At 39.8% G+C, this 21,172-nt stretch overlaps 1 protein-coding gene across 3 annotated transcripts; it reads left to right on the forward strand.

Moving 5' to 3' along the window:
• The first annotated feature begins 1,438 nt into the window (after positions 1-1,438).
• LOC115443628 (protein Gawky) lies at positions 1,439-20,142 on the forward strand. Of its 3 annotated transcripts, none has more exons than XM_030169100.2 (17): positions 1,439-1,618; positions 2,558-2,652; positions 3,638-4,658; positions 5,186-5,290; positions 5,446-5,574; positions 5,795-5,973; positions 6,058-6,624; positions 6,696-7,141; positions 8,137-8,397; positions 8,627-8,783; positions 8,859-8,981; positions 9,063-9,197; positions 9,359-9,516; positions 9,845-9,989; positions 10,389-10,715; positions 11,030-11,149; positions 11,231-20,142. In XM_030169100.2, the coding sequence occupies exons 3-17, from the start codon at positions 3,818-3,820 to the stop codon at positions 11,480-11,482; spliced, it is 3,945 nt and encodes a 1,314-aa protein (XP_030024960.1). In that variant the 5' UTR covers positions 1,439-1,618; positions 2,558-2,652; positions 3,638-3,817; the 3' UTR covers positions 11,483-20,142. The 3 variants fall into 3 exon arrangements, with proteins under 3 accessions (XP_030024960.1, XP_030024961.1, XP_030024963.1); XM_030169101.2 differs by lacking the exon at positions 1,439-1,618 and adding an exon at positions 1,663-1,806 and having other exon boundaries at positions 11,231-11,482; XM_030169103.2 differs by lacking the exon at positions 1,439-1,618 and adding an exon at positions 1,879-2,163 and having other exon boundaries at positions 11,231-11,482.
• Positions 20,143-21,172: the final 1,030 nt, after the last annotated feature.

Below are 21,172 nucleotides of genomic sequence, written 5' to 3' on the forward strand. Positions count from 1 at the left end.
AGGCTGCAAAGTCATCGAAACGTCAGGAGAAAATTAAAATATAAAAACTGCGATAAAATAGTTTAATTGTAATGTCTAACATTCGCATAAATATAAGAAATCATTACACTACAATCATATTTTTTTTATTGTTTAATCAAATGCACAACTTTTAAATAGGTAGAGATTGTTATTTATATTATTCTTAACATATTCCCGCAAAAATCATTTAATTTCATCTTCCCCCTGAGAATTCCGAGGTTTTAACGTTTTTAACGCCCCAATAACTGCACTAAAAGGCTTTATGATAATTCACAGGTATTGCTTGACAAGCTTCAGTGATCTATGGAAGTTCTTGGACTACGGCCCTTTTGCGGTGTAGGACCACAAAGGGCAGGTAAGTCACATGGCACCTGATGCTAAGTGAACACTACCATCTATAGACCCTAACACTGCCAGAACATATGTATGCAACTATCAAACACATGCTCGGTTTATGAAGAACAATAAGGATTCAAAAAGGTACTTATACAAATTAATTGGTTCTAAATAATCTCAATGAACGTACAAAACATAGTATTTAGTTTAAAGCTATAACCATAAACAAATTGTTTGCGAGGTAGTGGTACCAAATTGTTCGGGCCAGCTCATACTAATAAATATTCAACCAGACCTAACTTATAGACAAAGTGAAGTTAAAAAGGAAGGGAGTTAGCCATGTCTGCCATCTGGGCGACAGGCGCCCGACTAGACCAGAGTAGCAGACTGAATGCGCTTAGAAAAACATAACATATAGGTTGCGCTACTGCACGAGGCTCCACGAAACTAGAAAGGTCGATGCTCACCTGGAGGTCCGCTATTAAAAGTGGACGGCGATAGTTTTAAACTCTATGCTTCCAATCCATACGAGCCTAGTCCAAGGCTGACAATAGAAAAAAAGTAAGTATTGATTAGCTATTTGGATTCTAATGGTAAACTACTAGATGTCTGCTGACAATTTTTCAACAACAAAAAAAATTAAAATTTTACAGATTCATGTTATTTTTACAATATTAGATATATACTTAAACAACTACTGGTATCAGTTTTCCTCAGTTGCCTCTAATAAAATTATGAAGTATGATATGAAGGATTATTCATGAATCTTGGAATTGCCGCCATTCAATTACTTTTTGCAATAACTTGTTAGACAGGTACCTGCCTGCTAATCTTATATTCGCTCAAATTTATACAAAACGCGCTCCCAGCGTTGTAAACTTGTATCTACCTGTATTAAATGTTACGAAGACAACCGCATAAATATAAGTAGGTGCGTAGGTATCTACCATACGGTATTATTATTATTATACGTACCGCATATTTTATAGGTGTATACAGTATACTATAGATAGATAATGCTTGTAGTGTATATGGGTATAGAAAATTGCTATTATCCTACCAAGGCAAAGATACGTTTGACGCATAACCAACGTTACGTTATTGTTGTTCAACTTCATTTTGTAGCATTTCCAAGTTCTTCGTGCGAACCCCGACGACGAAATCATTCCATCCAGCCGTCGAAGCCGTGTTCTCGGGGGTTTGGGATTGTGATTTTATATAAATCTCGACAGTTATCGTGCCAACAACCATACAAACGAAGGTATGCTTGAAAAACTGTAGTTTTTGGAAATAAACTTTGTGTCGCTGTGGTTAGTTCGGAGCATTTATGGCATCGCTTTCTCAGGCATATCCTCTGTCCCCCTCTGACAAACTGAATGTTAGTGTCACGTTCAATTTGCTTTCTCGTTCTCTCCAGTAATATAACACCGTTGTGCTCGGTCGTGTCACGTAAGAATTTTTTGTATTTTCTCTAAATAAATGGGTGATTTTTGACGAACTTATTCATTTATCGTGTTTATTGAGTGCATTTGTTGTTGGTAATATATGAATTAAGTAAAACATACGTTGGAATCGTCCGATATAGGTCGTGCTAACTTTCACTCTAGATATAGATAAGTGCCGTGGATGATATAGCATAGATAGCTACATGTATACGATATTCAACATCGAATCGTCGAGTCTCAAGGCCGAAATATACAAATACAAGTACCTACCCAAGAAAAGAATATTGAATTTTATAGAAATGCGAATTTTGTGATGGGTGTAGTGATAAATCGGATTCATTTTGATGTTGTTCATTCCGTTGTAAGTATTCGCGTTGTATGCACTATTGGAATGGCGTATTGGTGAACGACGGCGCATTATTTCAATATTTTCGATGTTGATATCGTTATAAAGGTTTATGTTGCTTGTGAACGTTTAAGTGCGTCGTAATAATATTGATGTAACTTTGTCTTCCTGGATCTTGTTTCGCTATGGCTGGTAGTAACGTGTTTGGTATATTGCTACATTTTTTAGTCCTTGGCATAACCTTAAAATGGATGGAATCTTTTTCGTTCCTATTTTTATTGTAAGGGTATTTAGATAGTGCTCGTCATGCTTTTTATTATGAAATCATCTATGCGTTATAATTTGTTTACTAATTAGAATCGTAAGAGTTGAAAATATTGTATATAGAACCGAAGTCTTTTGTGTGCAGATAAACTGAAACGAGCTGACTGCACAGCTGCTTGGGGATCAGCCGAGCCCGCATTATCTGTGATATACAGCTCAGCCTCTCGTCCGTCCTATAAGGTAAAATTTCCTTTGCACTAACTGGCTTCTTATATGGAACAGTTAATAAATCAATACAATTTAGTTTGAAGCTGTCTTTCCAATAAACTAGTTTCTAAGACGTTTTTCAGCCTCAATATACCTAGATATAATACAATTTTAATTGCACTTTTTATTTTATTATAAATATATAAACTTATCTAGAATAAATACCTAAGTAGGTCATACACAGGCTTCCTGGAACAGATTTTCTAAAAAAGACTTATTTGAATCCTATGGACATTTGTGTACATTGACATATAATAAAAAATCTTATTAATCTGTTGTTTATTAAGAATCAATATTGTTGACAACGGGGACTTGTATTTATAAGATAGTCTGTTCTATTTTTATAAAATTATTTATAAATAATTATCATGTCAGTTGTTGGTCAGTTTCCACTCCCACTATTGTTGCTTCCCGTCACCATTTCATCTCTGAAAATTATGCAGTCACATTGCTCATGACATCTTGGGCATGGTTAAAATGAGTGACGGCAGCAACAATGCTATAAATAATTATGTATTTTTTTTCTATTTAGAAAATTTCAAATATAAATCTACGTATTAATGATCAAACTAACATTACATCATACACAATTAACATTTTTAAATATTGTTAACATTTCTTTTATTCAAGATGGATTTCATTTAGAAGACCACAATATTTATGTGTAATTTATGAAAAATAATGACTACTTTAAATATTGTTGAATATCATTTATCTTCCCCATGCACATTGCGTTTATTAGCTATTTATTTCAAACATATTCCTCTGTGCCAACTTGGTATGTCAAGAGAGGTTATGCTTAAAATATTTCCATGAGTCATTTGTTATTGATAACGTAAGTTTGATATACAATTTAAGTCTGTATCAAGCTACCATTATCACCTATCAACTTTGCAATCTGTATGTGATCTTTATGTAGTGAGTAGTGTGGACCTGATGTAGTAATATATTGTTATAGGGCTGGGCCACCTGGGGCTAGGAGGCGAGTCCGCAGCAGCTTCCAGCGGTGATCTCACCTTGTCCTCTGACACAGAGGCACTAAACACTGCTACCTGCTTTATTGACTGCATCACGAACCATTGTTACTTAGTCTATAATTGAAACAATATGCAATCTGTGAAAATAAGTATAATGCTAGATGGATATTGTAGAAAATTATTCTATTTATAATAATTGTCTGATGTCTAATGTTTCTGTAATATTATGTGTTCCACATGTAATTAAGGATAATTGTTACTCCAATATTGATACTGTTACCGAACCAATGCAATGTAAACACTCCACCTCAATGGTGGTGAACACAAATAAATTTGGTGCTTTTAAGCGAGTCGAAGAGAAGAATGAGAGTCAGCGAGTTAGTGTAAAAATGATAGATAATAATATTTATAATGTAGTGTTTGTTGATAGAGTCCGACAAAACCAAATGATTGGCGACACGCCTAACTACTGCATTCCTGTAAAGATTAACGCCATAACAGTCCAGGGTATCTCATACAGTGACCCGTATTTCAGTAGCTTTAACTTAAACATTAAGATGGCGTTGGGAGCGCCAGAGTATATGAACAAGTCTGATTACGCTTTTAAATCCTCCGTTTGTATTATACGAAATGAGCCTTGCGAGACGCAACTACTGAGTGATAAGTCTGTTCATAATATGATATGCAAAACGAAAACTCGAATGATTTCTGATGCTGACAAGTTTATCAGAATACACCATGACAATAATGTATCGAAAGTTGATTGTAACGAATCGGAATCGGCGGATGAGCCCGCTCTGGGGACCTTCGCGAATGGTGATCTCACCTTTGATGCTATGATGGAATTGGCGAAGAACGAGGAGCGAATTATAAAGACTATGACAAACAAGGAAGATCTGGACAGCTGGGGCGTGCCACGACGCATGCGCCTCTGCGGCGGTGGGGAGAGCTCCCTCAACGCGGCCACCGGATGGGGCAGCCCGCCTACCTCCAACAACAGTGGTAAGTGCGACAAACACTTAGTATTATTAGCTGAAGATTTTAATTAAAAAGACTTACCACAGGGCCATACTCTTTGTTATAGTAGACTGATTGGCATATAGTCACAGGACTAATTATCGAGTCCTAGCAGTACCCTAAGGACACGATAGGCATAACTCCAAGGTTCTACTTCATAAATCTATCTTTTTTTGTCTGATTTATCAACAGTGCATAGATACTCAAAATGTTGCAGTAGGGACTTGAAGATTTTTTGGCTTTCCATAGTTTATGCTTGAAGGTAGAATAGCTAGATGCTAGATGGGCTAAAAATAAATGAATTGACATAGCTTCGTGGAGCTTATTACCTATACTGACTATTCACATCTTGTAAAGATAAGACAGTATATTATGTAGCGTCTGGCGGTTTTTCCTATTTGAACAGATTGTAAATGGCACTAGAATCGCGGCAAACATTTAATAAAATAATTTTCTTTATATCGACAGTGTGTATACATGTAGGTATGGTACATTGCGTGTTTTTTTGTCAGCTGGGAATTGGGGCGGCAGCACAAGTGGTCAATCAAATAATGGAACAAACAATACTCAACAATGGAATAACACGGCGCAGCGGCCGCCGACTTCTCAAGCGGATTGTAAGTAGTTTCGTACCGTAATGATGTCATGCAATTAATATTCGCTATGATTGACAATTAATGATGTTAATTGTGATAATTTTTGCGAAAAATAATCACTTATAAAAATATATTGTTATCTATGTAGTTATTAACGAATGTCAATATTTTTACAGTGAATAGCAATAAAACAAACGGCAATCCGATACCGCCCACGAGTGCAGCGTCTGCACAAAATTGGCAAAATAATCCGGCAAACATGCCAAATTCGCAGTCTAACAACAACGGGGCGCCTGCAAGCAACGGTTAGTGGACACATTATTGCGACAATGCAGCATTGTCGTGTATTAACCTCATTATTGAATTAAGAATATTATCGACTGAAATTATTAAGCTATTTTGATCGATATCTAGCTTGATTGCGGTATAGACTAATTATTATAAAGTTTGATCTTAACATCACATATGATAGTTTTTTTTTTGCTATCAATCTAGGGTTTATTTGATCTGTAAATCTATCCACAGGTACAAACAATGCTGCAAATGGTAATAATGGAGGTACAAATTCTAATTCATCTAATGCTAATGGACCCGCTAACGGGAATGGTAATGGTGGTAACAACACCAACAACACATCATCTGCAAAAATTGAGCAGTTGAACTCTATGAGGGAAGCTCTCTTTAGTCAGGATGGCTGGGGAGGTGTAAGTAAACATTTAATTGAAAAAATATGTATACACATATAGAAGATATAAGGATCATTCTTATAGCAAACCTTGTTGTTTTAGCAACATGTTAACCAAGATACCAATTGGGATGTGCCTGGGTCACCAGAACCTGGCTCCAAAGTAGAGCCCACTGCAGGAGGACCACCTGCTTGGAAACCCAACATTAATAACGGCGCTTTCCTTGGAACTGATCTTTGGGAGGCCAATTTGAGGAATGGTGGACAACCACCGCCGCAACCTGCCGCGAAGACTCCTTGGGGTCATACTCCTACCACCAACATTGGTGGAACTTGGGGTGAGGATGATGATGTCGCTGACTCTGCTAACGTGTGGACAGGTCCTCCGCCTCCACAGCAATGGCCCGCAGGTCCGCCTCAACACGCACAACAATGGGGCATGCCTAAAAAGGATGACTGGAATGCCTGGGGTGAACCTCACCGTCCTTCTGATCCGAGACTGGATCCCCACCGCACGACGGATCCTCGTCAGCAACCCGTCGACCCACGTCATGATCTACGAGGTGGAATCTCTGGCCGTCTTAACGGCGACATGTGGAGTCAGCATCAGCACCCCGCTGGCCCCAATAAAATGATGCCTACTGGTGGTGTCAACCAATGGGGAGGACAAGTAAGTGTAGCTTGTTAATAGACATTCTGTTGTTTAGTGTTACATGGTAGCTTATGGATGCGATTTTACAGGGTCCTAAAGATACAATGAAGTCTAGCGGATGGGAGGAACCATCACCGCCCGCGGCTCGCCGTGCTGGCGCTGGATTTGATGATGGTACAGCTTTGTGGGCTCAGCGCGCCGGAATGGGCATGGGTCGAGGAGGTCCTCAAGGTCCACCTGCGCCGACACGCATCCCGCCCACTCCTACCAAGCCAGACGCAGTTTGGGGAGCACACCCACAACGCAATGGTTCCTGGGAGGAACCGCACGCACCTGCATGGCCCGATCGCGATGCTCCAGCCTGGCCCGATGCATCTGGTCAAGGACTTTGGCCTGTGCCTAAGCCCAAGCCTTCCGGCCCTTCGGGCGGCTGGCCCGATGATATTGGCGAATGGGGAGGACCGAAACCTCCTCAGGGCGGTCCACTTGCCAAACAATTGCCCAAAGAAGTAGTCTGGAATAGCAAGCAGTTCAGGTTTGGGTCTTTTAGTACTTATTAGACTTGCAACGAATAGTACATTCGGCCAAATGCCCAATACCGAAAATTCGGCAAAAATATTCGGCCAGCGCGGGGCGTGATAGCTTATATGGAAGTGTTTGTGTCTCGCTTGATTATTCAATGTACAGCACTCTCATATCTACTACGCTCAAAAGGAGGAGGGAAACCAAAAACCTATTGCCTAAAAATGCAGGAAAATTCAGCATCATAATCTTCCATAAACATTTATTTAATATTGTTTATTGATTATGTTTGACTATTTTGATCATTATGAAACATAAAATATATATTTATTTATTTTACCAATTATTTATCTATAAGTATTTGGTATTCGGCCGAATAGTAACTAATTATTCAGTATTCGGCTGAATAGGATAAAAGTAACCGAAAAGGCCGAATACCGAATAGTACCCGAATATTCGTTGCTAGTTTAGTATTTATGGAATTGTTGAGTATAATAATTATCTACTGGGTGTTAGGTCGTGTTTGTCCACCTGGGTCGGCACTACAGTATTGACAATTATCGTCGCCAATCGACAGTAGCCAAGCGAAATGGCTAGATAAAGTTTTGGGGAAAAACTAATGTTTTAGCACGACAACTGTTTAAGGGTTGAGCTACGACCTTGCCGCTCGGAGCGGCAACTTAGTGCGGCGCGACGAGCGGCTAGAACAAATCTATGGGGAAGTACGAAGCACGTTACGAGTCGCCGCGTGTTCGCCAACGTGAGCGGCTTTGTGCCGAGCGACGAGCGGCAGCGGCGAGCGAGCGGGAATAGGGGGGAGGATGCTAGGCACAGAGTACTGCAGATACCGGCGTCGTTACTCAGCGTACGTCGCGTCGGAATCGCGCCGCTGCGCCGCTCGCCGCCTAAACCCATTTTCGTGGCTGAGCCGTAAGGGCCGGTGCTTATCATCAGAACTATCTTATCGCGTCAATTAATTTATATCAAAATACTATTTTTATAAAACAGGTTCCTGGTGGAGATGGGATTCAAGAAGGAAGACGCCGAGGCGGCATTGCGTAGTCGTGACATGAACGGCGAGGAAGCGTTGGAGTTGTTGGCGAGCGCGCGTGGTGATGGCTGGCGCCGCGGCGACGAGCACTTCCACCACGCAGGCGCGTTCCAGTCGCCGCCGTCGGTGCCGGCCGTGTCTCCCGCCGTGGTGCAGAAGCTGCTCAACCAGCCGCCGCCGCAGCCTGTACAGCATCATCAGCAATACAATCCTTCCAGGTAAACAGAATTTTTCAGGTCAGAATCCTTTTCTACGCAATACCAGTTGCTTCCATAATCATGTGTATGTTTGGGTTTCAGAGATATATCAGGGCGCATCATAACACGTGACATATTTTTATTGTTTCTATGTGCGGACTCTGTCTTTGCCTCTACAGTAAAGACACCTGTTCAATTAATTATAATCAGTTTTATATACATTTTTGACTAACGCATTCGCTTTTTATAGTGGAACCGGCAACAGTGGTCAGCCAAGCGCGGCGCAGTTGCGTATGCTCGTGCAACAGATCCAGATGGCGGTGTCGGCTGGTTATCTGAACCATCAGATCTTGAACCAGCCATTGGCTCCTCAAACGCTTGTGCTATTGAATCAACTCTTGCAACAGGTAAACAAACACCTTATCATTTTCCAACTTATTTTTGTTTATGAACATTGATAAAAAATGTTTGTTCTATTGCAGATTAAAGTACTACAACAATTGTTGCAACAAAACTCTCTCGCGATGACGAAAGGTCATTCATCTCTTGCTATTCAATACTCAGTGCAGATTACCAAAGCGAAGCAGCAAATCACTGCTCTTCAAGTAAGTTATTCAACAACAACAATACAATTTTGTTGACGATTGACTATGATTCATGTACTAATATGTTTTATTGTTGCACAGAACCAAATCACTACCCAGCAAGCGTTGTATATGAAGCAGCAGGCGGGCGGCGATCTGTTCAAGCAGGGCCATGACCCTCTCGTCCAGCTGCAGAACAACTTCAGTGACATGGCAATCACCAAAGATTCACAAGCGGTTAGTAATAGATTTTGAGCTGAAGTTTCGAATTACGTAACTTACCTAGTAATTTAAAATACATTTTTGATAGTGTTTCGGTCTAATTGAGATTTAATTTGCCGATATCGTATCTTGGATTTATAAATAAAACACATCATGAGATTTAAGTACCTGTGCAGACTTATGGCGCGAGTGGAAATCAACAATCCCGACTGACTCAATGGAAGCTGCCATCCCTCGACAAGGACGGTGAGGCGTCTGAGTTCAGCCGCGCTCCTGGTACGGCCAAGTCCACCACCAGCCCGCAGCTGAACCAACTCGGGCTGCAGCCCGACACGTAAGTGATGTTTCAATATTTTTTTTAAATAGTCATTGCTGTCTTTTTGCCCTCTCACAATTTTCGTAATCAATAAATTTAATGTTAGCATCAATCTTAAAAATTACTTCTGTTGCGTGTCCAACGTGTCCAAATTGCGTCTCTACATTTTTTCTACTATTTTTCAAGTGATATTTGTTTCTTTAAGAATTCTATATAGTTTTGTAGACGTATCCGACCATCCAATTAATTCGAGAAATTACATCCGATATGTTGCTACACTTAACAAGCAATACTCTGAAGGTTATTTGGTTGAAAGACAAAATAAACATATATTGTATTGTGGCAGCACTTGGGGAGTAGGGCGCGGCAACGAAGGCTGGGGTGATAGCGGCGCCGACGTGGCCGACGGCAAGGACGCGTGGCCCTCGCACGTCTCTCATCAGCCCGTGTACGATCTAGTGCCAGAGTTCGAACCCGGAAAGCCTTGGAAGGTAATTGTGTTTTTGTATTATTTATTTTTTTCAATCCACAACAGTCAGACAACAGTCGCCATTCAAACATTCCTGTTTTTTACATACATTAATTGTTCCATTTTATGCGTGTGTAGTACGCAAGTCATTGTACACACTCAAGTTGTGATTCGATGGGTTGAAAATAAGTTTATTATGCATATTGACTTAGTCATACTTTGTTTTATGTGTATTTTTAGTATAGAAATATAAGGAAGTTTACAACATACTTTATAACCATCTCAATAAGGTAGTGTTTAATAACAATGTTTCAACGTTATTTATAGCTAATGGTATTAGTAGGTTACAAACATTCCGATAGGCTTTAAAAAAAAATGATGAATCAAATGACTCTTTTGAGCTAACCTGAAATGGTCTCAGGGCAATCAAATGAAGACAGTGGAGGAGGACCCGGCGATGACTCCCGGGTCGGTGGTGCGCTCGCCGCTGTCGCTGGCCGCCATCAAGGACACGGAGATGCTGACGGGCAAGACGTCCCCGCCGGGCGGCGAGCGCTCGCTGTCGTCGTCCACGTGGAGCTACGCGCCCGCGGGCGGCGGCGCCGCGCTCAAGGGCGACGCGTGGGCCGGTAAGCCTCGCGCTGCACCGCCCGGCCTCAACAAACCTTGGCCGCAGCACCACCAGCCCCAGCGCTTGCCCTCCTGGCAGGCTTCCACTTGGCTGCTGCTTAAGAACCTCACCGCTCAGGTATGTTACTCTTACATAGTAAGGTAGACGGTGCGGCGCCGCTGATTAGTTTTGCTTATAAGACTTGATATATTTGTACTGCTTAAGATGTGGTAAAGTTAGTTATAAAGACAATAATTTTCTTGTCGTTGCATTTCTAAATACTTTCTTTTTCTCAGAGGTGGGATTTATTTGCATTTATTTATCTTGTCAATTGTTATTATAGAGTTGTCATACTTAACCTTGCAAGTCCCCTCTTTTTTCTTCTAAAGAAAACTACACTATAATTGTTATGTTTTGTGAACAAAAATATGAACGGAATAATGTTTCCCCAGATTGACGGTTCTACTCTGAAGACGCTGTGCGTGCAGCACGGTCCTCTTCAGAACTTCCATCTGTACTTGAACCAGGGTCTCGCCCTCGCTCGCTACTCGACCCGCGAGGAGGCGGCCAAGGTGGGTTTGGTGCACTTTAGTCATTGCCTCTGTTTAGCTGTATTGTTGGTGAGGTATGAACGTATCGTTTGTGTGGTGCAGGCCCAGATGGCGCTGAACAATTGCGTCCTGAGCAACACGACTATATTCGCGGAGTCGCCGGCGGAGTCGGAGGTGCAGCTGATCCTGCAGCACCTGGGCTCGGGCGGCGGCGGCGCGTGGCGCGGCGGCGGCAACAAGGACGGCTGGAACTCGTACCCGGCGCTGTGGCCCGACCAGCACGACCAGCGCGCCACGCCGTCCAGCCTGAACTCGTTCCTGCCGCCGGACCTGCTGGGCGGCGAGTCGATCTAAGCGCGCCTCGGGGCCGTCGGTAGGTAGTTGTAATTACGCTTGACGTCTCCCGCGCGGGGATGGACTAATTTTATTCGCCTAGTCAGAGAGCGTGGGACGCGTGGCGTGGCGCCGCGACGCGACGCGTCCGGCGCGGCCAACTGTCCACAACTATTATCTACTGTGTTGTAAGTGTTCATGTAGATTATTTAGTGTACATAAGATGATTCAGCGAGCGGCGGCCGGTGACGGCCGATGGCGGCGGCCGACGGTGGCGGCGAGGCGGGTGGCGTCGCTCGGCGGCTTGTATATTTACCAAATAGACGTAGCGTGGATGTGTACAGTAGTTGCGTCGCGGGCTACCTCAGTCACTCGTCCCGTGTCCTAAGTTAGTGTGTATTTATTTTGTTGCGCTCGCGGGGTGTTGTTGTTTCGCCCGCGGGCTGTTGCGTTCCGAATATCTTCATGTTCGTTTTTTTATTTTCTCGTTTAACCACGCAGCGTTTTAATTATTTATTCCGTTTTGAATTCTCACTATAGCGATGAGCTTTCGTTTTCCATTAGTGATATTTTATTCAGCAATAAACGCGCAAGTGCATTTTGCGGATAACAAAACGTTGAATAATTAGTTTGTAATGTTAATGTAACAAAATTTGAAAATAATGAGATTGAAAGTGCATTCTGTTAGCAGTAAATTCGTTTAAGCCACACGGTGAGAGATGTAGGCGCGTATACAAGAGTATAGGTCCGGAGCGGCGGCTCCCCGCGGCTCCCGCAATCCAGTAACCTGTGATGTATAGTATCTTGCCTATTGTAAGGATAATCTATTTTGTTGAGAGTATCGTAGAGCGAGTTGCCGGCGCGGCGGTCGGTCTCCGCCGATGCTGATGTTTCCCCAAATTTTTTCCAGTATTTGTGATTCAAGTGCCACTTTATGTTTAATATATGAAACGATTAACTAGATTATACGATTAATGTAAGGGTAACCTAATATATTAAATTGAAAATTGTTTTATCATTTTATATTACATACATTTGTGAGAAACGTTATAAAGTACTATAATAATAATGATCGACAGTAATTTAATATTACACTTTTGTGTATAGGTAAGAGTAAAGTTCTAACTTAAATTTAGCCATATCAATATCTATTTAATAAAAGATTTGTGGTATTTTCTATAGGCTCAATTTGAACGTTATTCAAAGTGACATATGCTTTAGATATTCTGTTAAAAATATACTTGTAGGTGTAGATGAGTCGGTATTACATCATCGTAGTTATAAGCGTACACTTAAGTCCCCTTAGGTATCTGTAAGCATACTGCTGATATTTAACGGCAACGATCGCACGTGTACATGTTAGTTATCATAAAGTTTATTTACATTTTTATTTACGTATTAATTTATTGATGGTGTGCCACAAAGATACTCTGCCAAAATAATTCATTACCAAGTGTTTGGGAGTAACTAGTGACTAGCGCACGCCCACCGCGCCGGCCGCGGGCGGGCTCCTCTCGTCTCGCGGCCGCTGTCATGTACACCGCATCTGTATTCGAGCATCTTCCAGTGATCTTACGATTGAACGTAACGATTCTAGTGTTAAGTTAGTTGTAAGCGATCGCTGTACCTTGTCGGGCCCCGCCCGGCCCCTATTCACAAATTAAGGAATTAGTTGTGTGAGCGCGACTCCGCGTCCACTTTGATCGCTTCGGACCTGTAGTAGTTGTGCTCGTAGTGTCGATGTTTCGATGTGTCGATGTGTCGTGTGATGTGTTGTAGAAACAGTTTGCATTACAACGTCATTTCGCTGTAGGGACCGGCGGTTGGAGTTTCGCGTTCTGTGTACTGCGTGTTCTCGGTTGCGTTTGGTTTTGTTCACGCGGAGCTCTGATATCTCTATCGACAGTACAAACGACTTCAATATTCTTTCGACTTAGGCTGCTATATGCTATATGAAAGGCACGGTGTATGCGGCCGAATCGGTTCGGCTCCGGGGCTATTATACTCGTAACTACATCGTCACGATGTTTACTGATAGGTGCCAAAGAGTGAGTATCAAAGATGAAAATGTCCGGAACGATTGACTGCATTTCTCTGCTTGTGTAATGAATGATTCTTCCAAAATTTTGAAATTGATTCGCGTTACGGGTTGATGATCTGATGTTCCTATTACATTACTTACTCGTTACTTCTGCAATAGTCACATAGTCTGGTTGGCGCGGACAAATGTCAATTGTAAGTATTGTTGTAAAGCTCAATTTACGCGAAAATATTATTTTCACCATTCAACAAACGATGCTCTTTATTTTAAACAACGTTCTGTCCACGCTCGCGCCATAATTTCTAACGCCTAATTTCAGTCGTTTACTGGTGCGTATGAATTTAATACAGCAATAAAATAACATATAATTAATTTTTATAAGATTTTTCAATTTTTAATATTAGACGAGTCGATCAAACGGAAAATATATAATGATCCAGTGTCCTTTAGACTGTGTTGTCCGTAGAATAACGACGATAGAAGTCATGCCTTGAAGATATTTAGTCAGTTAACTAATCAGTACTTAATAATGGACGCAGAAGTGCAGATAATAGAGACAAACTCGTAGGCGTCGTGGTGTAGCGATGTAGCGGTGTAGCGGCGTAGCGGCGTAGGGCGTACGTCGGCCGCGGGCTGCGAGCCGCCTTGGTTGTGACGTGTGGCGCTCACGCCGCCTTTACTGAATCTCCTTTCGGTTCAATGACTGCATCATTATTTCCTGCACACAATTATTGCGCCATGTGCAATTTAGTCTGTGTTATTATTATGTTGTTGTATATTTATATCTTACATCTTTACTGTAATATGTATATTGTGGAATTATATGCATAAAAGATTTAATACGCTTCATGCTTCTATTTTAACATTTTTTAGTGAGTCGTTTCTGTTATTTAGAATAAATTTACGTACCTAAAAGTAATTATTATAAATATCGTAGGTGTAAATGTAAGAGAAAAAAATATAAAAAAAATAAAAATAAAAAAAAAACGAAAAAAAGAAAAGCAATTAAAAGAAACCAATGATTGTGCCTCAATGAACTGTGGTACGTTACCGTAACAGATGGCAGGTGTAATCGTTTCCTTCAAAGTTATTATATGAAGTGTGCGCTAGGCACCGCTCGTGAGTCGTGACTTGCTGTACTGGCGGTGCTGGCGGTACTGGCGGTACGGTCTGTACTGGCCGTAGACAATATAAGGCTGCGAGCCGCGGCTGCGGCGGCGCGGCGCCCGCGCCCACGCCCACGCCTTGTGTAATCATTAATGAGCTTAGCTACGTTTTACTTTTATTGTAAGTGTTATTTCATCAATCTACATTTTATATGTATACACCTGTGTGTAAATATTTTATCTATTTATTATTTTGGTTTTCATGAAGTTTACCCGAATTCATATATTGTAACCTTGTAACATGTTTTTATTTATATTTTGATTTAATCAGCGTGGGTTTCGCGTGTACACTAATCACTACACGTTCAGTATGTCGCGTATTGTTTCAAACATTCGAATGCCAAAGTCGATGTGGAAATGCCATTCAACGACCACAAACGCCAGCACGTGAACTGCGTGGATCTCTCACATCACAACAAAACTATTGATCGTACAAATGGAAGCCATTTATTTTAAAACACGCCTCTTAGGTCGTTTTTCCTCCAAGCTGCTCCGGTATATTAGCTCAACTATAAAGGTAGTTTGCTCATAATTGTTATTAATTTTAATTTTTTAAATCTTAATAAATTATCTTTTTTCCACGACATGGAAATAAAATTCTGAAGTTGTGTGTTATCTCAAGTTAGCTTTTAATGCCTAAGGTCATTGGCGCGAGTTCGCATTGTATTTGCTTATGAGCCTTCCCGCCTAATACACGTAGACTGTGTAATTTTCGTGTTTATTTTTATTTCGTTTGCTCAGTCGCCCGCTCTCGTTACCATTCATTAACACCCGGCCACGAAACCAGACGGTGCATTGAATTGGTAACGTTTGGACGGGGTCTTTCCTTTGCTTTAGTTTCTACAGCTTGACATTGAGAGGCTTCGACAAATCGATGAAGCAAATGTCAGGCGACACTTGTTTCGACATCATTTTATATATAGGGACCAAACCAAGCACGGATACTGCGCAATTTCCTTTAACCGAACTCACATCGCAGCTGAATACAGACTCGATGCGTACTAAAAGACATTCGCGTTTTTCCATTGTTAACAACGTACATATTATGCCGTCGCGTGAAACTGACGAAGTTATTTTGTATGACATTATTATATTGTTAGTGTACGATATTCAGGGCCTTTTAATTTTAAAATAAGGTTAAAAATTTTGCTTGTTGTATTTATTTATATACATATGTATTATATATATTTTTGTACGTTAAGACGTTGACGTCCTGATACAATAGAGAACACGTTAGGTGATATCTACAAAGAAACTAGTCTTCCTTATTTACGAGGGGTAGCGTGAGTAGCGTCGGTGGAGACGGGACGGGGCGAGCGGCGACCGGCGCGCCCGCGCGTGCGTGCGTGCGCGCGTGCGTGCGCGCGTGCGGCGCGCGTCGACAGCCAAGCGCGTCGCCACAAGAGGCAATCATTCCTCTAGTCTTGTTATGTGGTGCGTTTAAGTGAATACCAAATATAAAATAACGAAGGCTTTGTCGTTAGTGTACGTAGGGGTAGGCGATAGATCGGCCCGAGCAGCTTGGACCCTGTCGAACTTACAAAGGAGTGATTGAGTAGTATTATTGTAATGCATTTATTTCTCTTTTTGTCATAGTCACTCAATCATATATTTAATTAATTGAGCTAACGCCTAAAATTGGAATATCAGAGTTTATTTAGGATGTTTCATATTTTACATTTTAGTGTTTAAATATCTAAAATTTACCTTAATTATAGTGAATGGATTTTTGTATTATTGGTATATATGTAGCTGTAAGACAAAGGTGTTCTTCATAAACACAAACAACTGATTATTACAAAATAAAATTAAAGTACTGAGTGACTTTACGTGTAAACCGTGGGCCATTGATAAATATGTTGAACTAAGCTAAATTCTCTATGTGGTAATTTATATAAATGTGATTGCTGAGAATATTTTACCTGCTATATGTATAGTTATAATAGATCAATAAGTCGCTATTGATTCGTTTGGTCGGCGGCACACGAGTGCACACGTGCCCGTGTGCACGACACTCCGCATACCTTCTGAGCATGTAATACAGTAATGTTGCATTTGATTCGTTACATCGGACGAATATATAGCGTTTATGTATATGTATGTATGTGTATGAAGGCCAACCTCCCACCAACAGTTAATTGATGCAGTAGACTCTTTCCTGCTGCTCGCTAACTACACAAAATACTGCTTCTCTAGTCTCTCTCGCATTCAAACGGCGGCGCGACCCCGCGGCCCGAGCGCGAGGCGCGTGCGCATGTTATCGAGCATAATAAACGACCATATCCTATATGATAGTAGTTTGTATTTGTATTATTCTTTCATTAGATCTCTGTTGTACCTGCGTGAAATTGTTTATATTCAATGTTCATTTGTACTGTAAGAGAAGTGAACCGGTCTCGAAGACACCACGCTCTGTACATCTATCTCTATACGTAATTTCGTATTAGAACGACCAAATTTTTGATGTTCCATTGATATGCTGATAAAACCTCTCAACTTAACGATATTTCTATTGGCAACAAAATCAATACTCTATGGTCTTAAATTAGTCACTTTTGTACCTTGATTGTACTTGTACTTGAATAATATCCTATGTAAGTGAGGAACGACTAATCCAATTCTGAAATATACTTAATTTAAATTTTGACAGACTGATATCTGTGATTAAGAAAATATTTTTAATATTATCCAGTGAGTCGGGTGAAAATATTTATTTTGTTAGGGGTTTCCTACTGCCAGCGGCACATAACGTATTTGTGACGAGACGTGATACATGTAATTGTTCGTTGTACTCATATTGTTCGCTACTTGTGACGCCTCGAGTCACGCCGGGACGTTTACGTTGTACAAACAAAACAAACGAACAAGCTTAATTATTATAAACAAACAAACATACCCCACCATTGAAACGTACCGATCCCAATGAAAGCAAGTGAAACGCGTTTATGTACCGCGGACGCGTTCACAGCGTTAACATGACATCACCGAGGTCACACAGACTGATAAACAAATTATGATTGTTGCGTACCACCGATGTCAACTGAAATTTGTTTTCCACCAACGATTGATCTTTGAACGTTGCATATCGACTACATTTCTAATTCGAATTATTTTGTTGTATTCATATCCGTGATTTCCGTGATGTGCGTTAAGTTTGATATTGTAATGAGCCTTTAGTTATCATAATAATGAATACTACTAATCTGTCCGCATGTAGTGTAATGTGTGTCATCTCTAAAATGAACGATTGGCGTTGTTTTAATATTATGAAAATTATATTTTTCGGTACCACCTTTGAGTTAAAGTACAATGTAGTTATATAAAGCATGTTTCAGCGACTTACGTCGAGTGCGAAATTGTGAACTAATCAATAAGTTAGATTAGACTTAAGCTGTCTCGTCTCACATTACACCAATTAATAATTAATTCTCCTTAATATATTTGTATCGGAACACTTGTCGTTTTAAGCAGATACTAAATTATGTCATAAATATATCAATAGGCTAAAAATATTTTTCTGTGCAAATCTCTGTGATGAGAAATTTATTCTAAAGATATAGTATTAACTGAAGGCGAAGCGAGGGTCGTACTATGAAGCTCTGACAAGCCTGACGGGCTTGCGAGTGGCCGCGGACCGGCCCTTCTCGCCTGGACGGCGGCTCAACACATTTATATTAAGACCCGAGTTTCGCCGTGACTTTAAAAGTTGAACTTTTCAGTCTTTTCGCGCAAAGGGTTGTGTATTATTTTTTATGTAGTACAAAATGTGTTCGCAATTTGATTGCTGCTGTAGTGTTCCTTATTTTCTTATTCAAATTATCTTTGTTGGGTATTTATTTGAAACCTTGTATTCTGAAATATAATTTTGTAATATAATATTTAAATAGTCGTGAGGCATGCGTAATAAAATTTCACGTAGTAAGTTATGTAAACGGCTGCCTTAATAGTTAATATGTATTTGTATCAATTTGTACACCATCCTCAATGTATGTTCCGTCGACGATTCACTATTTAGAATCGTTTGTGTTCCGTCACGTACCAAATAATAGCGTAGCTGGCGGCGGGTTCGCTAGCGACGCTTGTGTTCCGCTCTCGCCTCGCCACGCACACGCACTCGTTTGTAATATCTTCCGTTCGGTGGTGCGTGGTAGCGACGTGGCGGGTTGAGTGCGGGGCGTTGCAATCGACCGGTCGCCGTCGCAGCGATCTTCATGTCTTTATTACCTCATTCAGTAACCTCAGATAGTGTCTCCGCACCACTATTTATCGACTCTCCTTGTACTTACCACACGCACTGCACTGTTATTTGGTACACAGGTATGAATTTTCTTTATTTTAAGGTAATTATGGTGAATTTTATCAGTGTATTAAGTAAATAGTCGATATATTTTATTGTTATTTTTCTGATACTACATAAAAGCAATGTATATTACAAACAAAGCAGGAGAACAATAATTATTATGTAAGTGTAACAGTTAGTGAATTTAAGTGTGCTATTTTCCATTCCAGAACTCAACGATATCAATGTTCTTGTAATACTTATGTTCGGGTTTTAAAAAGATGTTATTATTGTATAATTAAACTAAACCTTATGTGATTGAAATGCAATGTTTAGAAGTATTTTTATTCTTTATTTTTTACCATTAATTAATAATAGTTAGTAGAGATCTATTTGAGAGTCTAATGTATCAATTATTTGTAAAGTTGGCTGTAACTAATTAGAGGTTACAATAAGTAGACATATTTTAATATAAACATTTGGAGAAAATTTTATGTAGATGACAAATAGTTGTTTTGAACATTATGTGAAGTGTTGTATCGTATTGTATGGTATCGTTAGCGCAATGTGTACGCACAACGGTGAGGCGGGTCGAGCGGCTCGGCGCCCGCGCTCGGCCGCTGCGCACGCGCACTCGCGCACACGCACCGCTCGACCGGCGAACCCTCGACTCTCACTGCACAGCACTGCTAGACTAATTCAGTTATTGCGTAAGGATATTTTTCTTACATTTCGATAAGAGTATAATATTTATAGAATAGGCAATAAATAATGTTTAACAAAAGTCCCTATGTAATCGAACTGACAACAGAAACGCATGTTATATTTGTGGCCTCTTTACGAATAAGATCTAAGTTACTGTTAAAGAAAATTAATTTTGCTATGCACAGAAATGATACTCAATTAATTGCCAAAAAGTTATATGTATATTCATAGTTCAACAATATTTCTTTTGGGCATATTTACTTTGAATTTATGCAAACTTAGATTATGAATAAGTAGGTTGTAGATTATATGTAGAGTGAATGCATATATTATAATATATCTATATATTTAACGTAAGCTGAATTTGAGAAATATCAATTTCTTGTATTGTTCATAAGTTTAGATAATAAATGGGTTTAGCCATACTTCGGCTGGTTTGATATGTATGTTATCTGATTCATTGTAAAAAAAAAATAAAAAATCATATAATTTCAGTGTTTTATTTATTATCCAAATACCTTCCCCAACAATATTACCATATTCATAGAGCGACAGAAGTAAGTGTTGCCAAGTATCGTGAGTTATGAAGTCTGTTGTATTTATAGTATTCAATTCCGAAAAAACTTAGGAACAGACATGGTTTTAAAGGAATGTCTTAGTCTAAATTTACTTTTGGTGTTTTCTGGATATGGTATACCTAATTTTAAGTAAATAAAAAAATAAAATCATTGCACCGTAATCCGTTGGCTCCTGATTGATGTAAAGTTGATATAAAGCTCAGGTTTTGTGCTCAATTTGAATGAAAAGTATTGAAAAATAATTTAACCACAAATACAATCTATGAAATTCTTGTTTCTATGAAAATGATGCTCTACATAGAGATTAAAATGTAGTTAATTTTATTCTACCAATAAATTCATATGGTGTGTGAAAAGTTGTTACTGATTCCTATGGTGAACTGCATAGTGATCATATTTGATGACAATGGCAGTTTATGATTGCATTTATTACTTTGTAATCAAAGAGAATCTACCCTGAATTTAATGTAATATTTTGATTAAATGTAAATCCGTGCCCAAAAGGCGATAGGCTCGCTCTCTATGACGTCAAGCGATAGGTACACGCGGTGGAAAGTAAGTCGCCAGTTGCACCTCTGCCTACTCCTTCGGGTTTAAAACGCATGAGGCGTGTAAATAAATTATGTGTAATAATTAATTTGATATAATTTATTCATTTTCCTCCATAATCGTAATAATGTAACATAAAAGGAGAGCAGATATATCACCATTTATCCAAAAAGGACTTGTTTGAAAAGAATGTAGATGTTAATAAGTTCAAAGATGCTATACAAACAAATCATTGAACCTTCAGTCAAGCATATATAAGGAAGTAATTCCGTATGGGAATTTTGACGCTATTCCTTGGTTTTGCAATAACAAAATATTAGGACTAAACTTATACATACCCACATTGATTTGTTATACAATCAGATAATCTCTACATATAATAAAATCGTATTA

The sequence above is a fragment of the Manduca sexta genome, chromosome 12 (genome assembly GCF_014839805.1).
Source record: "Manduca sexta isolate Smith_Timp_Sample1 chromosome 12, JHU_Msex_v1.0, whole genome shotgun sequence".
Classification (NCBI taxonomy): domain Eukaryota; kingdom Metazoa; phylum Arthropoda; class Insecta; order Lepidoptera; family Sphingidae; genus Manduca; species Manduca sexta.